This window comes from Bos taurus, chromosome 8 (genome assembly GCF_002263795.3).
Source record: "Bos taurus isolate L1 Dominette 01449 registration number 42190680 breed Hereford chromosome 8, ARS-UCD2.0, whole genome shotgun sequence".
NCBI lineage: Eukaryota > Metazoa > Chordata > Mammalia > Artiodactyla > Bovidae > Bos > Bos taurus.
Window position 1 is genome coordinate 27,221,974 of NC_037335.1, and position 17,885 is coordinate 27,239,858.

General features: G+C 36.2%; 1 protein-coding gene and 1 long non-coding RNA gene across 6 annotated transcripts in view; both read right to left on the reverse strand.

The window, feature by feature from the left end:
* CNTLN (centlein) overlaps nucleotides 1–17,885 on the reverse strand; it is a 352,812-nt gene that overhangs the window by 328,312 nt on the left and 6,615 nt on the right. For all 5 annotated transcript variants that reach the window (XM_059889137.1, XM_024995809.2, XM_024995808.2 and 2 more), the window contains exon 2: nucleotides 15,600–15,688. In XM_059889137.1, the coding sequence (XP_059745120.1) occupies nucleotides 15,600–15,688 (89 nt within the window). The remainder of the gene's footprint in view (nucleotides 1–15,599; nucleotides 15,689–17,885) is intronic.
* LOC132345938 (uncharacterized) lies at nucleotides 827–12,900 on the reverse strand. The gene is made up of 2 exons (XR_009495530.1): nucleotides 3,736–12,900; nucleotides 827–1,931 (listed from the first exon to the last, which is right to left on the reverse strand). It is a non-coding gene; the product is annotated as an uncharacterized lncRNA (long non-coding RNA).

A 17,885-nucleotide genomic window follows, 5' to 3' on the forward strand; every position in this document is an offset into this window, starting at 1 on the left:
TGGCAGGTAAACACAAATATCTATAAATCACAGAAAATAATATTTTCTAAAAACAAATTCATAAGGAAAATAATATAACAAATGTTTCTATTTATATCATATCATTCTCTAATAGAACTTAGGAAAATCAAAATTTTATTTTCAGTAGCATAAACTTCTACTTGGAATTCCCAGGTAGCTCAGTGGTAAAGAATTTGTCTGCCAAGGAGGAGACATGGGTGTGATCTCTGGGTCAGGAAGATCCCATGGAGAAGAAAATGGCAATGCACTCCAGTATTCTTGCCTGGAATATCCCATGACAGAGGAGCTTGGCAGGTTACAGTCAATGGGGTCACAAAGAATAGGACATAACTTAGTGACTAAACATCAGCAGCTAAAATTCTAATTAAATAGAATTAGTAATAATTCTTTGTACATCTTTTTCCAGATCAAGGGAAGAAATAATGACATAAATATGAATATACTTAACCACAGTACTTAGCAAACTCTATTACAAATTTTCTCTTTCTACAAATAACTTTTTGACTAGACAGAACTCCTTCATGGTCAAACACAGAACCCTCCCTAACTTTTAGCTCAGCATCTGACACTCACATAACATTCAATTGATATTTGTTGAATGAGTAAATGCAGTGGAGACAGCTGTTTTAATTATGGCCATGCACTTCTGGATCTTAAAGTCCTATTTCCCGGCAACATTTGGGATCACCTTGGCATCCGCACCAAAAGGTAATGTTTCCTCTAGTTCTCTCTTGGGGGAGTATATAATTTCCTCAGTTCTGTCTCACCGCAGCAAAAATTTGAAACGACAGACCAGTGTTACAGCTTAGTTAAAGCTCAGTTTTATTTGGCAAGCAAAAGAAAATACATCCTAGAGTCGTGAGGGCACGCCGTCCCAAAAGAAAAGAGAGGCTCAATTTTGGCCCCTCTTTTTATATGTTTGGTCTCCTCCCCCTGAGCCTGTCCTATGTAAACTGGGCTAGCCAGGAGAGCTGTTTGTTTCACCTGAGGGTCTCACTCCTGTCCTCAGATTTTCCTTTGTTCTATTTTTGCAGGCTTCTCCCGTCTTTGTCTTCTAGCCATCACCATTTCGGACTCCTTTTTCCTATTCTAACTACCTAACATATCCATTTAAAAGGTCTTAGAATTTTCATTGGTTACCTTTAAAATAAATTTTTAATAAAATTTTTGGTGCCTTATCTCTTGCTTTGTCTCAAAGTGAAGATGTAAAACAGAACTGATCTTTGAGAAAGAAATCAATAAAATGTGCACAGCTGAGATATTAAGGGCCTAGATGGAGGGTCTGGATGTTAAGGACACAGAGGAATTACTGGATTTGAGTGACACGGCAAAACAAAAAGCGACTGAACTTGCGAATTGATTTTCTGTTCAAAGAGACCAAAAAATATCAAAGATTACTCTTTAAATGTGAAATTTAGAGAAAAGGAAGAAAATGGCATGTTTGTGGTAGAGAAAAAGTTAGGTAGTTAAAAAACTCAGAGGAGAAGCCAACAAGTTCTGTACACAATACACTGAATTTGAAGAGTACCACAGGACATTAAATGGAAATGCCATAAGCAAGGGATATAGAAAGATATATAAAATAAGAAGTCCACAGAAAAGGATATACAATGTCTTAGTCTTCTCTCACACATGGTAACAAAATTGCAAGTAAAAATTATTTCAGTATATTATTTTTTACCTTTCAGATTAGCAAAGATACAAAAAATTAAAAACAATGTGACGGTCAAGATGTGGAAAAACATCAGTACATTTTTACATTGCTAGTAGAAGTATAATCTGGTGAAACAATAGGCAGTATTTATCATATACAACTGTGGTGGCTCAGATGGTAAAGAATCCACCTGCAATGCAGAAAGCTTCAGTTTGATTCCTGGGTTAGGAAGATCCCCTGAAGGAGGTCATGGCAACTATAAGGCAAGTGCAGAGAAAAAGAGAGTGAGCCACGCAGTCAGGCAAGAAAAGGGAAATTTATTAGAGGGAAAGAGAGGGTGACTGGCCCTTAAGGAGAACCAGCATCCTCCCTTTCTCACAGGGTCCTTCTTATGAAATGGAAAGGTCTTTCAATGAAATGGTCACATAGCCAGAGGTCTGGAATCTGGTGGTCTCATAGCTTTGAGAAGATAGGCACCAGTGAAAAAACAGAATGTCATTTGGGCAATTTGGTCAGTCTCAAGGATCACTGATTTTATTCTGTTTGCAAGGTCAACATAATGAGCCACCTTAACAATGAGACCCTACGTGGGCCCTATCAGCAACCCACTCCAGTACTCTTGCCTGGAGAATCCCCATGGACAGAGAGGTGCCTGGTGGGCTACAGTCCATGGGGTCCCAAAGAGTTAGACACAACTGAGTGACGAAGCACAGCACGCTTAAGCCTTCTGTCTGGTATGTAAGCCGTCTATTGCTAGATAACAAATTACCCCAAAATTTAGCAGCCCAAAAGAGCAAACACTGGGAGATCAACTTCTCACGTGACAGTTTGAGGAGCTCTGCCAACCCACTACCTAGTGATACTGGTGAAAGCTACTGGGAGAAAAAAAAAAAATTTATTTAAAACATCTTATGGTAACTGAGGGCTTCCCTGGTGGCTCAGATGGTACAGAGTCATCCCACAATGCAGGAGACCTGGGGTCAATCCTTGGGTTGGGAAGTTCCCCTGAAGGAGGGCATGGCAACCCACTCCAGTATTCTTGCCTGGAGAATCCCCATGGACAGAGGTGCCTTGTGGGCTATAGTCCTTGGGGTCACAAAGAGTTGGACACGACTGAGAGACTAAGCACACACATGGTATCTGAACTAAGACCATTTCCTCCCCTCTACCCTCCGTGCTCAGGAAGGTGAAGAGTCTACTCCAGATTGATACAGCTAAGAAAACAAGACTCTATTTTCTCCAAGTTCCCAGTCAGAGAACTTTTCTTCCCAGGAGGAGCAAGATATCACCATTTCTCATCCTCCCCTCCCTAACACATAGGTAACTCTGGCTACAGACAAATCCCAGGCAAGTGCAGTTGAGTGGTGAAGACTCCATTCTCTGTTCAGCATCTGTCTGTGGAATAAAGATTCCATCTCAGGTGTACAGTGTCGAGAATACTGGAGACCCAAACACCCTTGCTCTAGCTTATGACATAAGCTATGTGGTTCTACACCAGGAGAGGCAAGTCAAGAGAACCTAAGATTACTGAAATCAGCACATAGAAAGGAGGTATCACTCAGAGAAGCATGATACTGTCCCACCTCCAGAGGCCTGGCTCAGATTTTGCCTGGTTGGAAATATGGGGTGGAGAGGCAGGATACAAAGTATGCAATCCTAATCTCTTCCCAAAGGGAAATGACTTCATCTGCAACACAGTGTGAAGAAGTTCAAGTCTAGAGGCATTCTCAAGAAGAATGTAGGTTATGGTAAAAACAACTGGAAGGAGAGTTAAGACACAGGCTAAGTTGTAGGCCTGCTTATTTGCAGGAGAGGAATAAGGATGAAAGAAGTCCTTCAAGGGTTGAAAATAATAATATCAAACACTGACTCAGAAATATCAAAGGAGTCACAATTTGATTACATTGGTTTGTGAAGCATTTTATGCTCTAGGGCATTGTTGAAAACAACTGAGCAATCAGCCACCAATTACTGAAGCCACCAATTGGTGAAGACTGGTTGTGGTCGAAAAAAAGAGGAAAACCAAAATCACAGTCATGCTAGGATGACTGTAAGCATACCCAAAGCTGGCGGTGGTTTAATCGCTAAGTCGTGTCTGACTCTTGTGACTCCGTGGACTGTAGCCTGCCAGACTCGTCTGTCCATGGGATTCTCCAGGCAGGAATACTGGAGTGGGTTGCCATTTCCTTCTCCAAAGCTGCACATATCCTTAAAAGCAACATCAGAGACTTAACACTGTGGGAGGGGAAACAGACTTTACTAACATAATCCAATTGGTCACCAATTAAATAAACAGGTTTGGAGGAAAAGGGTGCAGGAGAACAGTAACCAAATTTGCTACAATATAATATCTCAAATATTCACTTCCCATCAAAAAATTCTTGTGCAAAAAAACAGGAAAACATCACCCATACACTAGGAAGAAGAGCAGATAAGAAACTATCTGGGAAAGTGACCATATTTGGAAAAAAGAAAAAAGGCTTCACAGTAGCCATTATAAACATGTTCATAAAACTAAATAAACCATGGTTTTAAAAGTAAAGAAAGATATCATAACAATATCACATCAAATAGAGGAAATCAGAAAGAGAAAGAAATTATAAAAGAACCAAGTGATTCAAGGCAGTACAGCCATCCATACCCATGGCTACCACATCCACGGAATCAATCAATTGCGACTCAAAGATTGTTGAAAAAAAATTTTTTTCAGGAAGTTCTAAAAAGCAAAATTCAAATGTGCCATGTGCTGGCAACTATTTACATTTTATTTACATTATATATGAAGCTATTTACATAGCATTTACATTGCACTAGGTATTATAAGTAATCTAGAGATGCTGACGATTTACACTTTAAGAGGATATGCATAGTTTATATGCAAACATATACCATTTTATGCAAAGGACTTGAGGATCCTAGAATTTAGGTATCTGTGGGGTTCCAGGATCCAGTCTTCAGTGGATGTTGAGGGATGACCGTAACTTGAATCCACATGTGAAAACAAACATTTACTGGTAATTATATAATTATAATAAAAGACCATTTTAAAGTACATTTCTTTCTACTTTCTTCTCTTAACTAATTTGTAAAGCAATTGCTTAAAGTAATAGGTATATAATGTATTCACAGGCTCAAAACATATAAAAATGTATCATGTGTAATATAATTGCCAGTATCAGCATAAATGAGGTAGGTATTAGCAAACTTTTATTGGGCTAAGGAAACGACTACAAATAATAAAGCAATAATTATAATAATGTATTGTTGTGTTTGTAATATTAATAGATAATATGTATAACAATACCACAAAAAGGGATTAAAGAGAATATGGCTGTATTTCAGTAATATTTCTATATATCACTGGAATTAAGCTTGGCTAAACCTGGACCTGATTTGTTAAGATACATACAGTAAATCTTAGAGCAATGACTTTTTAAAAAATCTCAAAAAAAATATAGTGAAAAAATAAAGAAATTAAAGTGCTATATTAGAAAATATTCACTTAATGCAAAAGAAAGATTCAGAGACGTAAATACATTGAAAGTAAAGAATGAGAAAAAACATAGGTAAATACCAACCACAAGAAAGATGGAGTAACTACACTAATGTCAGACAAAATAAACTTTAAGCAAAAAAGTCACTAAGAAAGAGGCACATTTTATAACAAGTTCCTGACAGAGTCAATCCATCAGGAAGACAAAACATTTATAAACACATATGTACCTAATAGTGGATTAAAATGCATGAAGGAAAAATGACAGATATGAAATAAGAAATGGACAATTCAATTATAATAGTTGGAGACTTCAATAGCCACCGTGATGGTCAACTTGGAGGGCATATTTGGATGAGATTAACATTTAAATTGGTGAACTCTAAATAAGCATAATACCCTTCATAATGTAAGTAGGCTTTATCCAATCAGTTGAAGGCCTAAACAGAATAAAAAGACCAGCATTCCTGAAATAAAAATCTCCAGAGACTGCCTTTATCTACACCATCAATTTTCCTGGTCTCAAACTGATCATACTACAGATGTAGACATGCCAGTCTCCAAAATCATGTAAGCCAGTTCTTTATAATAAGTCTTTTTCTATAATTATACTCACACATGTCCTTTTGGTTCTGTTTCTCTAAGCTAAGTCACTTCAGTCGTGTCCGACTCTGTGTGACCCCGTAGACAGCAGCCCACCAGGCTCCCTTGTCCCTAGGATTCTCCAGGCAAAAACACTGGAGTGGATTGCCATTTCCGTCTCCAATGCATGAAAGTGAAAAGTGAAAGTGAAGTCGCTCAGTCGTGTCCGACCCTCAGCGACCCCATGGACTGTAGCCCACCAGACTCCTCCGTCCGTGGGATTTTCCAGGCAAGAGTACTGGAGTGGGGTGCCATTGCTCTGTTTCTCTGGATAATATCAATACACCCACATTCAATAACAGACAGACAAGTAGACAGAAGATCAACAAGAAAACAGAAGACCTCAGCAACACTACAACCTAGACCTTGCAAACATCATCAGATACCCCTCTAAAAAATGACAGTTAAATTTATATAATTTTCAAGTGTATAAGGAACATTCTCAGGATAAATCATGTTAGACTATTTTTTTAAAAACTCAATAAATGTAAAAAGATAAAAATAATGCAAAGTATGTTCTCTGACCACAATGAAATAAAATTAGAAATCAAATGAAAATACTCACAAATGTGTGGAAATTAAACAAAATAGCATTAAAAAAAAAAGTCAAGAGGAAATCAAAAGATAAATCAAAAAATACTTTAAGATGAGCAAAAATAAGGCATAAAATATCAAAATGTATAGGATGCAGCTAAAATAGTGCTTAGAGAAAAATGTATACCTATAAATACCTATATTTAGCTAGAAGAAAGATCTGAAAACAGTAACCTAATGTTCAACCATAAGACACTGGAAAAATAAGAGCAAATTTAGCCTAAAGCAATTACAAAGAAGAAATAAAGACTTGAGAAGAAATTCATGAAATAGAGAATAGAAAAACAATACAGAAGCACTAATACTTTTGCCACCTGATGTAAAGGGCTGACTCACTGGGAAAGACCCTGATGTTGGGAAAGATTGAGGACAGGAAGAGAAGCAGGCAACAGAGGATGAGATAGCTAAATAGCATCACCAACTCAATGGACATGAGTCTGAGCAAACTCTGGGTAATACTGAATGACAGGAAAGCCTGGTGTGCTACAGTCCATGGGGTTGCAAAGAGTTGCGCATAACTTAGCAACAGAACAACAGAAAATGGATGGAAACCAAAAGCTGGTTCCTTGAAAAGATCAACAAAACTGACAAACCTTTAGCTATACTGACAATATTAAAAAGAAAGAAGCCTCAAACTACCAGAATTGGAAAGAAAAAAGGGTATATTACCACTAACCTAACAAAAATAAAAAGCATTATAAAGGAATACTGTGAAAAATTGTATGCCAGCAAATTAGATACTTAAAAGGAATAGGTGAATTCCTAGAAAACACAAATACCAAAAGTAAAATAAAATACTGAGTTGACCTGTAATAAGTAAAGAAATTCTAATTGTAATTTTTTAAAAAATTACCCACAAACAAAAGTCCAGGCCTGGATGGGTTCACCCCTGAATTCTGCCAAACATTGAAAGAAGAATTAATACCGATTATTAAAAGAAAAAAATTCAAAAAAATAGAAGAGAGTATTTCCCAACCCATTTCATACAGTCAGTATTAAGCTGATACAAAATAACACACAGAAACATCATAAGAAAACTACAGACTAAGAATCTCTCATCAATATAGATGCAAAAGTTCTAAACAAATACTAGCAAACAAAATTCAACAACATATTAAAAGAACTATATACCATGACTAGGTGGAATTTATTCCAGGGTTGTTGTAAGGGTTGTTTCATATCTGAAAATCAATTATCATAATAAATCATATCACTAAAATATGAAACAAAAATCACATGATCATATCAATAGATACAGAAGATATATTTGAAAAAATTCAACTACCTTTCATAATAAAAACACTTAACAAACTAGGACTAGAAGGGAACTTCCTAAACTTGTTAAAGGACATCTATGAAAAACTGACAGATAATTTTATAGTTAGTGGTGAAGGACTGGGTGTTTTCTCCCTATGATCAGGAGTAAAACAAAGTTGTCTGCTCTGGCCACTTCAACTCAACAATGTATTAAGGTTCTAACCAGGGTAAGTAGCCAAGAGAAAGACACAAAAGGCACCAAGTTTGGAATAAAAGAAACAAAACTATTTATATTTGCAGATTACATGATCTTGTAAGTAGAAAATCCTAAGGAATCTACCCAAAAAATTAGAACTGAAAAATGAGCTCAGCACACTTGCAGGATATGCAATCAATATAAAAAACATCGATTGTAATCTATACTGCTGCTGCTACTGCTGCTAAGTCATTTCAGTTGTGTCCAACTCTGTGCAACCCCATAGATGGCAGCCCACCAGGCTCCTCTGTCCCTGGGACTCTCCAGGCAAGAACACTGGAGTGAGTTGCCATTTCCTTCTCCAGTGCAGAAAAGTGAAAGTGAAGTCGTTCAGTCGTATCCGACTCTTAGCGACCCCATGGACTGCAGCCCACCAGGCTCCTCCGTCCATGGGATTTTCCAGGCAAAAGTACTGGAGTGGGGTGCCATTCTAAACAATCTGAAAATAAACTTAAGAAAAGAATTTCACTTATAATAAAATCAGAAAGAATAAAATATTAAGGAATAAAGTTATCAAAAAAGTTTCAAACATACTCTAAAACTATAAAACATTATTTCAAGAAATTTTAGAAGATATAAATAACTGGAAACATATTTCATGTTCATAATATAGAAGATTTAAGATTGTTAAGATTTAACATTGTTAAATATCACCCAAACTGACCCATTAAGAGAAGAAGATAGGCTGTTCTAGATTAAAGAAATACAACCCAGCGATCAACCACAACAATGCAAAAAAAAAAAGAGATTTGGACAATATACTATGTGTCTCCTGATGTGATGTACTAAGAATCATATTACACCAAAGAAGATTTCTTTGCCAAAACATCAAACCTGAAACTGAATAAATTACCTCTAGGTCTCATTACTAATGTATGATAATTATAGAGTAAAAAAAAATTACAATCAGAAAAATCCAGAATGTGGAAAACTCTACAGGATCAACAACCCAACTTATTCCAAATATAAACTGCAAAGAAAAGGAGAGAGAAGGAGAAGGAACCCATATGTTCAGTGGGTAGACTATGTTTGAATCCTCATAGGAACAAACCAGCTTTCAAAAGAAAGTTATGAGAAAGCTGGAGAAATCTGAAAATGGATATTTGATTATATTAGGGAATAATTATAGAATTCTAAGTATGAAAAAGATTTCATGGTTATATTTTTTAAAAGGCTAATCTTTTAGAGATAGAGTCAATACTTATTCACATATCCAGAACTTGTGAACTTTCCTACTTACTAAAACTTACTTGTAAGCATAAAATCAATACCCAGGCACTTTTTCAGTCATTTGCAGACATGTACAAAGTGGTGAAAAATGTAAGTCACCTGAGCCACATGTTCCCAGCTGAAGTCAAACAAGGGAACACTCTGTCTTCTGGTTTCAGCTCTCATACTGTAAACAAGTATTCTTCACATGGTCTACTTAGTACCACATTTTTCACATCTTTGCCCTTTGTTGATGATTTTGCGGTTTCAAATGACCACCAAGCACAGTGATGAAGTGCTGTCTAGTGTTCTTAAGTGCAAGAAGGCTATGACTTGCTTATGGAGAAAAGACTGTGTTAGACAAACCATGTTCAGGCATGAGTTATAGTACCATCAGTCATGAGCTCTCCTGTGAATAAAAAGAACTGACTGTAAACACCAATGTAATCGTGGGTAACATAACATGATGTCTGGAATTTCCTTCAAAATAATCCATCAGTGGTAGAGGCAGCAGAGCAAAAGAAAGGAAGAATAAGTTTACAGATGAAACAAGATTGGTCGTGTGCTGACAACTGTTCAAGCTGGGTGATGAATAAACATGGGAGTTCACTAATGTATTTTCTCTGCCTTTACATCAAATTAAAATTTTCCATAATAAAAAGTAAAACATGTGCAACCCAAAAATATGTATATAGACACCCCACCAAAAAGATTTCTAAGGCATATAATACAGTACCAAAAAGGTTAAAAAAAAAAAAAAAAAAAAGAATTACTGGTAAGACAAGCATTTTTCCAAAAGGGGACCAAGGGCATTTGAAGCAGTACAGGCATAACTCATTTTATTGAACTTTGCTTATTGTGCTTCACAGATACTACATTTTACAAATTGAAGGTTTGTGGAAACCCTTCATCAAACAAATCTACCAGCACCAACATTAACTGAATGTCTCTCTGTCACATTTTTGTAATTCTCACAATATGTCAGACTTTTTCATTATTATTATATTTGTTATGATGATCTGTGATCAGTGAGTGATCTTTGATGTCACTATTGCAAAAAGTGTATAACTCACTGAAGGCTCAGATGAGAGCATTTTTTTAGCAATATATTTAAATTATGTACATTGTTTTTAGACATAATGCTGTTGTGCACTTAATAGTCTACAGTATAGTATAAACATAACTTTTATATACACTTGAAAACAAATAACTGGTGTGACTCACTTTATTTACTATTCACTTTACAACAGTGGTCTGGAATGAACACCCAATATCTCCAAGGGTTATTTAATTGAGCAAGAGCATCCTATTTAATTCAGGATATTTAGCATTTCCCGCCTTCATATACCGTGTCAGTAGCACCACTGGTTAAGACCATTTATCCTTGTAGATAAAACTTTATCCACAAGGCCATTCATCATGAAAGATCATCATAAATTTTTTTAAAAAATAAAGTAACTGTAATGTACAGTAAGATACTGGTTAAATAAGATGACATATCAAAATAAAATATATTATAATTCTAAAAATATTATATTCTCTTGAATAAAACGGTAATTATAGTCCTCTTGAAAAAAATGAACCAACATGGCACTGACATGCCTAAATCACACTGCCTTGAGTCTCCTAGCCTGGAAATAAGTAGAGGGTTCCAAAATGGACAAATATCTGACCAACAGAAGGATGGACACACAGAGACAAATCCAGAAGAGAAAAATCAAAATCTACACACTGTCTATAATGGAAGAGGAAGCTAGTTTTTCCGGAAGAGGCCCAGAGAGGCTCTAATTACCCAATTACTAAGTACAGGATCAAGATGACTAAAGAACCATTAATCAAAAATCTGGGCTTCCTATTTATCCATGTTCAAAAGAGCTACCTGCAATATTTGCCTACAATAAATGGCCCAAGACTACCCAAAAGAACCATGTTCCTGAAAAAGATCCCCACTATGGTTTCTGGGACAAACAATACAATCAGAAAAGGGAAAGATTTAAGAGTCTACTTTTCATTCTGTATAGTGAAGCCCATTTGCCATACATCCCTCAGGAAAGCTTGTTGATAGTCCGCTCCCTTCTCTTACACAATATCCACAGTCAATCCTCTCATTCAGAGGAGAAACATTTTGGTAAACAAATATAGAAAAATGCAAATTCATTAAAAGCAACATTTCTACATTATGCAATTTACACTTTCACACAAAAAATATGACAGTAAAGAACCATCATACACTTGAAGGAAACCATCAGCATTAAAGTAAAAAAGTAGGGATAAAAGTTAACCAACAGGAAACAAAGATAATGTCAGAAACAGAAAAGAACTTAAAAATTATAATCAAAAAGATTAAAAAGTCATTCTTTTAAAGAAGACTTATGAAAAAGTAAAAACCAAATAAGAAAAACGTTAGAAATAAAAATTTGACTTCTAAAATTAAAAAACATCTATATATTGATGCAATAAAACATAATAAAACCACTCAGGAGATAAAATTAAAAGACAGAAAATAAGATAGAAAAGAAGGCCAAGTCCAGAAGGTCCAACCTCTAAGAGTGTGAAGAACAGACAAGGAGGAAAATATAAGAATCATATTTTTCTTCAATTAAAATAAAATCTTAAGTCTTGATGTTGAAAGAACCCCACAAAGGCTGAGATTCTGAATTTTTAAAAGGTTCAAATTAATAAACAATGCTGAAATTTTAAAATATATAGCTGCTAAGCTGCTAAGTCACTTCAGTCGTGTCTGACTCTGTGCGACCCCATAGACGGCAACCCACCAGGCTCCCCTGTCCCTGGGATTCTCCAGGCAAGAACACTGGAGTGGGTTGCCATTTCCTTCTCCAATGCAGGAAAGTGAAAAGTGAAAGTGAAGTCGCTCAGTCGTGCCCAACCCTCAGCGACCCCAGGGACTGCGGCCTTCCAGGCTCCTCCGTCCATGGGATTTTCCAGGCAAGAGTACTGGAGTGGGATGCCATTGCCTTCTCTGAAAATAGAGAGAGAGAATCCTAAAAACTTCAAGCAAGCTACCTAGAAAGAAATAACAATCTCACTTGCACTGGGATCACAAATACACTTGATAACACCACTGCTATACTTTAAAAAAATCTGAGGGAAATTAGATGGACTTAAAATTTATGTTCAGCTAAAGTATTAATCAAACACAAGTACAAAAGAATGACATTTTGGGCATATAAGGAGTCAGAAAATGAACCACTTATGCATCCCTCCTGAGAAAAAAACTTCAAAAATATAATTCAACAAAAGAAAAAAGATGTGGGATTCTAGAAACTCTGGAACTAGTTCAGGAGTGCAATAAAAAGAAATCCTAGATCACAGCTATGAGTAGGTTTAAAAACCACCTGGCCAAAATTCATACCATAAACCAAGGGCCCAAGGAAGAATGTCTTCAGCCCACCATTTAAATGTTTGAACACTGACATTCTTTATGGTAAGAAACACTAGAAAAGAAAAGCAATTAGAAATACCAGGGGAAAAAATGTTGTCTAGGAAGACCAAGGCACAAATATAAAATGACTTGAATGTAGCAAAATTTGGCTAATTAATGAACTATAAAAAAGAAATTCTATTTGACATTAATACTTAGAATATTCTTTCTTTAATCATATTATTTCCTATATCAAGTCCAAACATGTTACATGGTTCTCAAGGAAAGAAATATTTACGTAATTATAAAATTAGAAATGCAAATTACAGGTTGCCAATTTTAAAGGTCAATTTGAATTCCAAGGTATCTAATCATATGATCTATGGACATCAGAATTACCTGGAAAGCTTAAAGACTCCTGGGTCTCCTCTTCCATTTTAATCAGTTCAATTCAGTCACTCAGTCATGTCCAGCTCTTTGCGACCCCATGGACTGTGGCATGCCAGGCTTCCTTGTCCATCATCAACTCCTAGAGCTTACTCAAACTCATGTCGATGGAGTCACTGATGCCATCCAACCATCTAATCCTCTGTCATCCCCTTTTCCTCCCGCTTTCAATCTTTCCCAGTATCAGGGCCTTTTCAAATGAGTCAGTTCTTTGCATCAGGTGGCCAAAGTATTGGAGCTTCAGCTCCAGCATCAGTACTTCCAATAAATATTCAGAACTGAACTCCTTTAGGATGGACTGGTTGGATTTCCTGCAGTCCAAGGGACACTCAAGAGTCTTCTCCAACTCCACAGTTCAAAAGCATCAATTCTTTGGTGCTCAGCTTTCTTTCCAGTCCAACTCTCACATCTATACACGACGACTGGAAAAACCATAGCTTTGACTAGACAGACCTTTTTTGGCAAAGGAATATCTCTGCTTTTTAATATGCTATCTAGGTTTGTCATAGCTTTTCTTCCAAGGAGCAAGTGTCTTTTAATTTCATGGCTGCAGTCACCGTCTCCAGTGATTTTGGAGCCCCCAAAAATAAAGTCTGTCACTGTTTCCATTGTTTCCCCATCTATTTGCCATGAAGTGATGGGACTGGATGCCATGATCTTAGTTTTCTGAATGTTGAGTTTTAAACCAACTTTTTCACTCACTTCTTTTACTTTAATCAAAAGGCTCTTTAGTTCTTCTTCGCTTTCTGCCATAAGGGTGGTGTCATCTGCATATCTGAGGTTATTGATATTTCTCCCAGCAATTTTGATTCCAGCTTGTGCTACATCCAGCCCAGCATTTCACATGATGTACTTTGTATATAAGTTAAATAAGCAGGATGACAATATATAGCCTTGACATACTCCTTTCCTGATTTGGAACCAATCTGCTGTTTCATGTACAGTTCTAAGTGTTGCTTCTCTACCTGCATACAGATTTCTCAGGAGGCAGGTAAGGTGGTTTGGTATTCCCATCTCTTAAAGAATTTTCCACAGTTTGTTGTGATCCATATAGTCAAAGGCTTTGGCACAGTAGCCAAATAAAGTAGAAGTATATGTTTTCCTGGAATTCTCTTGCTTTTTTAATGATCCAGCAGATGTTGGCAATTTGATCTCTGGTTCCTCTGCCTTTGCTAAATCCAGCTTGAACATCTGCATTTTAATAAATTCTCCAAATATAAAGTTCTGAAGATCATGGCTGTAAAGCAAAAACCTCCAAAATTTCCCATTACCTACATTATGAGCAAAAGGCTTCTGAGTACTCACCCCAAAACATATATATATATTTATTTATAAATTCTTGATACACTTTTATGTGACCATATATTATATATATTATAAAATGTGAAAAATAAAAATCTTAAAGAACAATAAAAATGGCCTTAAATTATTTTATTGTTTCTGTCTCAACCAAGAATAAAGGGTAAATTGAGAACAGCTTTAGAAAGTTGTAAAAATATATATACAAATAAAAGGAGAGAAGGATAATGAAAGAATTACAGAAATGACAAAAGAAATCCCAAGAATGTATCTTCTAAAGGTCTATTCTACTAAAAAACAGAGAAACTGAGAGGAATCACAGTTAATTTCAAGAAAGATTGAGGAACTAACAAAGGTACTTCAACAAAAAACTTAATTCTGATCATCCAAAGGGAAAAACTGATGAATTAGACATACAGGACCATGAGAAGAAACTATTTAAAAGTTCACAATAATCAGGAATGCTAAAATTAGACATAGGCATGTATCACAGATTTTTCAAAGTCAAATTCCAGACAATATTAGAATGATCCCAGGGCTAGAAACTCTAAAGGTGAATATAGTTCAAGTTATCATAAAATGATATTCAGATTATATAATCATAACTCCAATAAAGAAAAAGGAAAAGGCAACCATATGCTTAGCTTCTCATTTACAAAATGTAATGAAATCCATTTAATAGGAAAGCAAGTGTTTTAATTGCTATGTAAGTGTCATGGGACTACTGTATACCAAATGTTTGATAAAGAGTACCCAGCATCACTCCACTGTTTCTAATGACCAAGGAGAGGCCCAATAATCTATAGTTAAATGACTGGGCATCCCCTACAGAGTAATACAGAGTGCTGAGTGAAATCTCTCAACCTATTCCAGAACACTTACTCTATTCTGGCAAGGTCATCTCAGGCTCTCAAGTACACACTCCAATTATCTTATGGGGAAAAAAACTGAGCCATGTCTAGTAAAGATCATGTCTAGGAATGTATCTACAGGGGCAGTCTCTGAAGCCAAACAACAGGAACTTCTCGAATTTTTAAAGTGGAGCAGAAAAAGCTCAAAACACACCTGCACATACACGCACATACACAGTGTGTAGGTCATAGTTGTATCTCTTACCTGCAAACTCCCCAAATATGTCAGAATATGAGCAGAAGATAAGGCTTAGCTGTACTTAGCATATTGACACACCTTGAAATAAGTCAAATAACTATAAAATCATGCTCAACTTTCCTCTGGAAATCAAATGAATCCTTTCAGGAGATTAATGCTAAGTGTTAATTTTAATAATGAAAAGAAACAAATTCGATAAACTAAATACCAATAGGAAAATAACTTAGTACCTCACCTTTCCACAACCAAACTGACTGCTTGTGTGACATCTGGATTTGTCACCTGGAGGCGTTTCCACAAAGACCATACGAATTCTTTATCAGCCTTGAAGAAATAAAAAACATTTTAAATGCATTGCTTTGTAGCTATAGCAAAGAAGGTAAGATACTGCCTTAAATTAAAAAATTTAAAAACATTATTACTTGACCCCTAGTTCTTTAACAATAAAACAGATTCTTGAAAAGTAGAATAGGAAAGCTTAATTTTAAAAATTTCTTACACCTGTAACCCACACTTAAAGGTGCAAACATTGAAATGCTGAATATCAAGGTAAATTTTTTCCAAAATTAGATTGTCCTCTAGCTATTGATCCACCTTTCAGCTGCCCTTTTCAGCAAAATTCCTTAAAAGTGTTGCCTACAATCAACTGTCTCTTCTTCCTCATCCCCATTCACTCTGTAACCTCCCCAGTCAGATTTCCCTCCCCACCATAATGCTAAAATCATTTTTCAAGGTCCTCGATATTGAGAAATGTTAATAGGCACCTCAAATTTAATCTATCCAAAATAAAGTTCTTGACTTCCTATTCTCTCACAAACCTGCTCTCTCTGCCTCTCAGAAAATGACCCCACCACCTACTCAGTGTTCAAAGACTTAAGATCTGGAGTAAATCTCGGTTGCTCTGTTTCTTCACATTTCATATCCAAACCATTAGTAAATCCTATTAGACTTACCTACAAAATATATCCCAATTCTAAATACTTCACCACCATCATCCTAGTGTAAGTCAACTCCACTTCTTGCCTAGTTCTCTACAATAGCCCCATGGGCTCCTGACAACTAAAAATCTTCTAATAGATTTGTTACATTAGGAAAACAATCCAGATTCTATCAAAGCCACATGATCCCATACCATCTGGCCCTATATATACCTCTCCAACCTCACCTGTCACTCTTATTCACAAGAACCTTCTTGCTCTGCAGTACCAGGTCCTTCGTACATATAACATCTATCAGATTTTCATGTACATTATTACTTTACTTCACTCAAGACATTGTTTAAATGTTACCTCTTCAAGAAAGTCTTCCCTACAGACACCAAAACCCATAAGTCTCTCATAACTGCTTAGCCTGTTTAATGGCTTTTAAAATCACATTTCATTTTATAATACTATATTTGCTGGTTGTTTATTTGTTTGGGATTACTTGTATGGTATACATTTCTGTCTCCATCATCCATTCTCCCCTTCCTCTTAGTGACAGAAATCATTTTAGCTCTTTGCTGTCAACTAAAAGACTGGCCTCTCTTACCTATGGGCTCTGTGACTGAATTCTGCCAATGAAATGTAAGTGTCATTGAAAATTTTAAATTGACTTAGGTCTTCCAATGTAGACACAGGAATGCAAGAAATCCAACTGAGGTATTTAAAATCCTAAAAGATGATGGTGTTAAAAGTGCTGCATTCAATATGTCAGCAAATTTGGGAAACTAAACAGTGGCCAGAGGACTGGAAAAGGTGTTTTCACTCCAGTTCAAAAGAGAGCAAGGCCAAAGAATGTTCAAATACCATACAATTGTGTTCATTCCACATGCTAGTAAGGTTATGCCCAAAATACTCCCAGCTAGGTTCAGCAGTATGTGAACGGACAAGTTTCAGATATACCAGCTGGGTTTCAAAAAGGCATAGGAACCAGAGATCAAGTTGCCAACATTCACTGGATGGTACAGAAAGCAAGGGAATTCCAGAAAAACATCTACTTCTACTTCATTGACTATGTTAAAGCCTTTGACTTTGTGGATCACAACAAACTGTGAAATATTCTTAAAGAGACAGGAATACCAGACCACCTTTTCTCCTGAGAAATCTGTATGCAGGTCAAGAAGCAACTTTTTAAAACCAGACACGGAAAAACTGAGTGGTTCAAAATTGAGAAAGGAGTATGACAAGGCTGTATACTATCACCCTGTTTATTTAACTTCTATGCAGAGTACATCATGTGAAATACCAGGCTGGATGAATCACAAGCTGGAATCAAGACTGCAGGCAGAAACATCAACAACCTCAGATATGGAAATGATACCCTAATGGAAAAAAGAAAAAAGGAACTGAAAAGCCTCCTGATGAGGGTGAAAGAGAAGAGTGAAAAAGCTGGCTTAAAACTCAACATTCAAAAAACTAAGATCATGGCATTCAGTCCCGTAATTTCATGGCAAATAGATGGGAATACAATGGAAACAATGACAGACTATATTTTCTTGGGCTGCAAAATCACTGCTGATGGTGACCGTAGCCAAGAAATT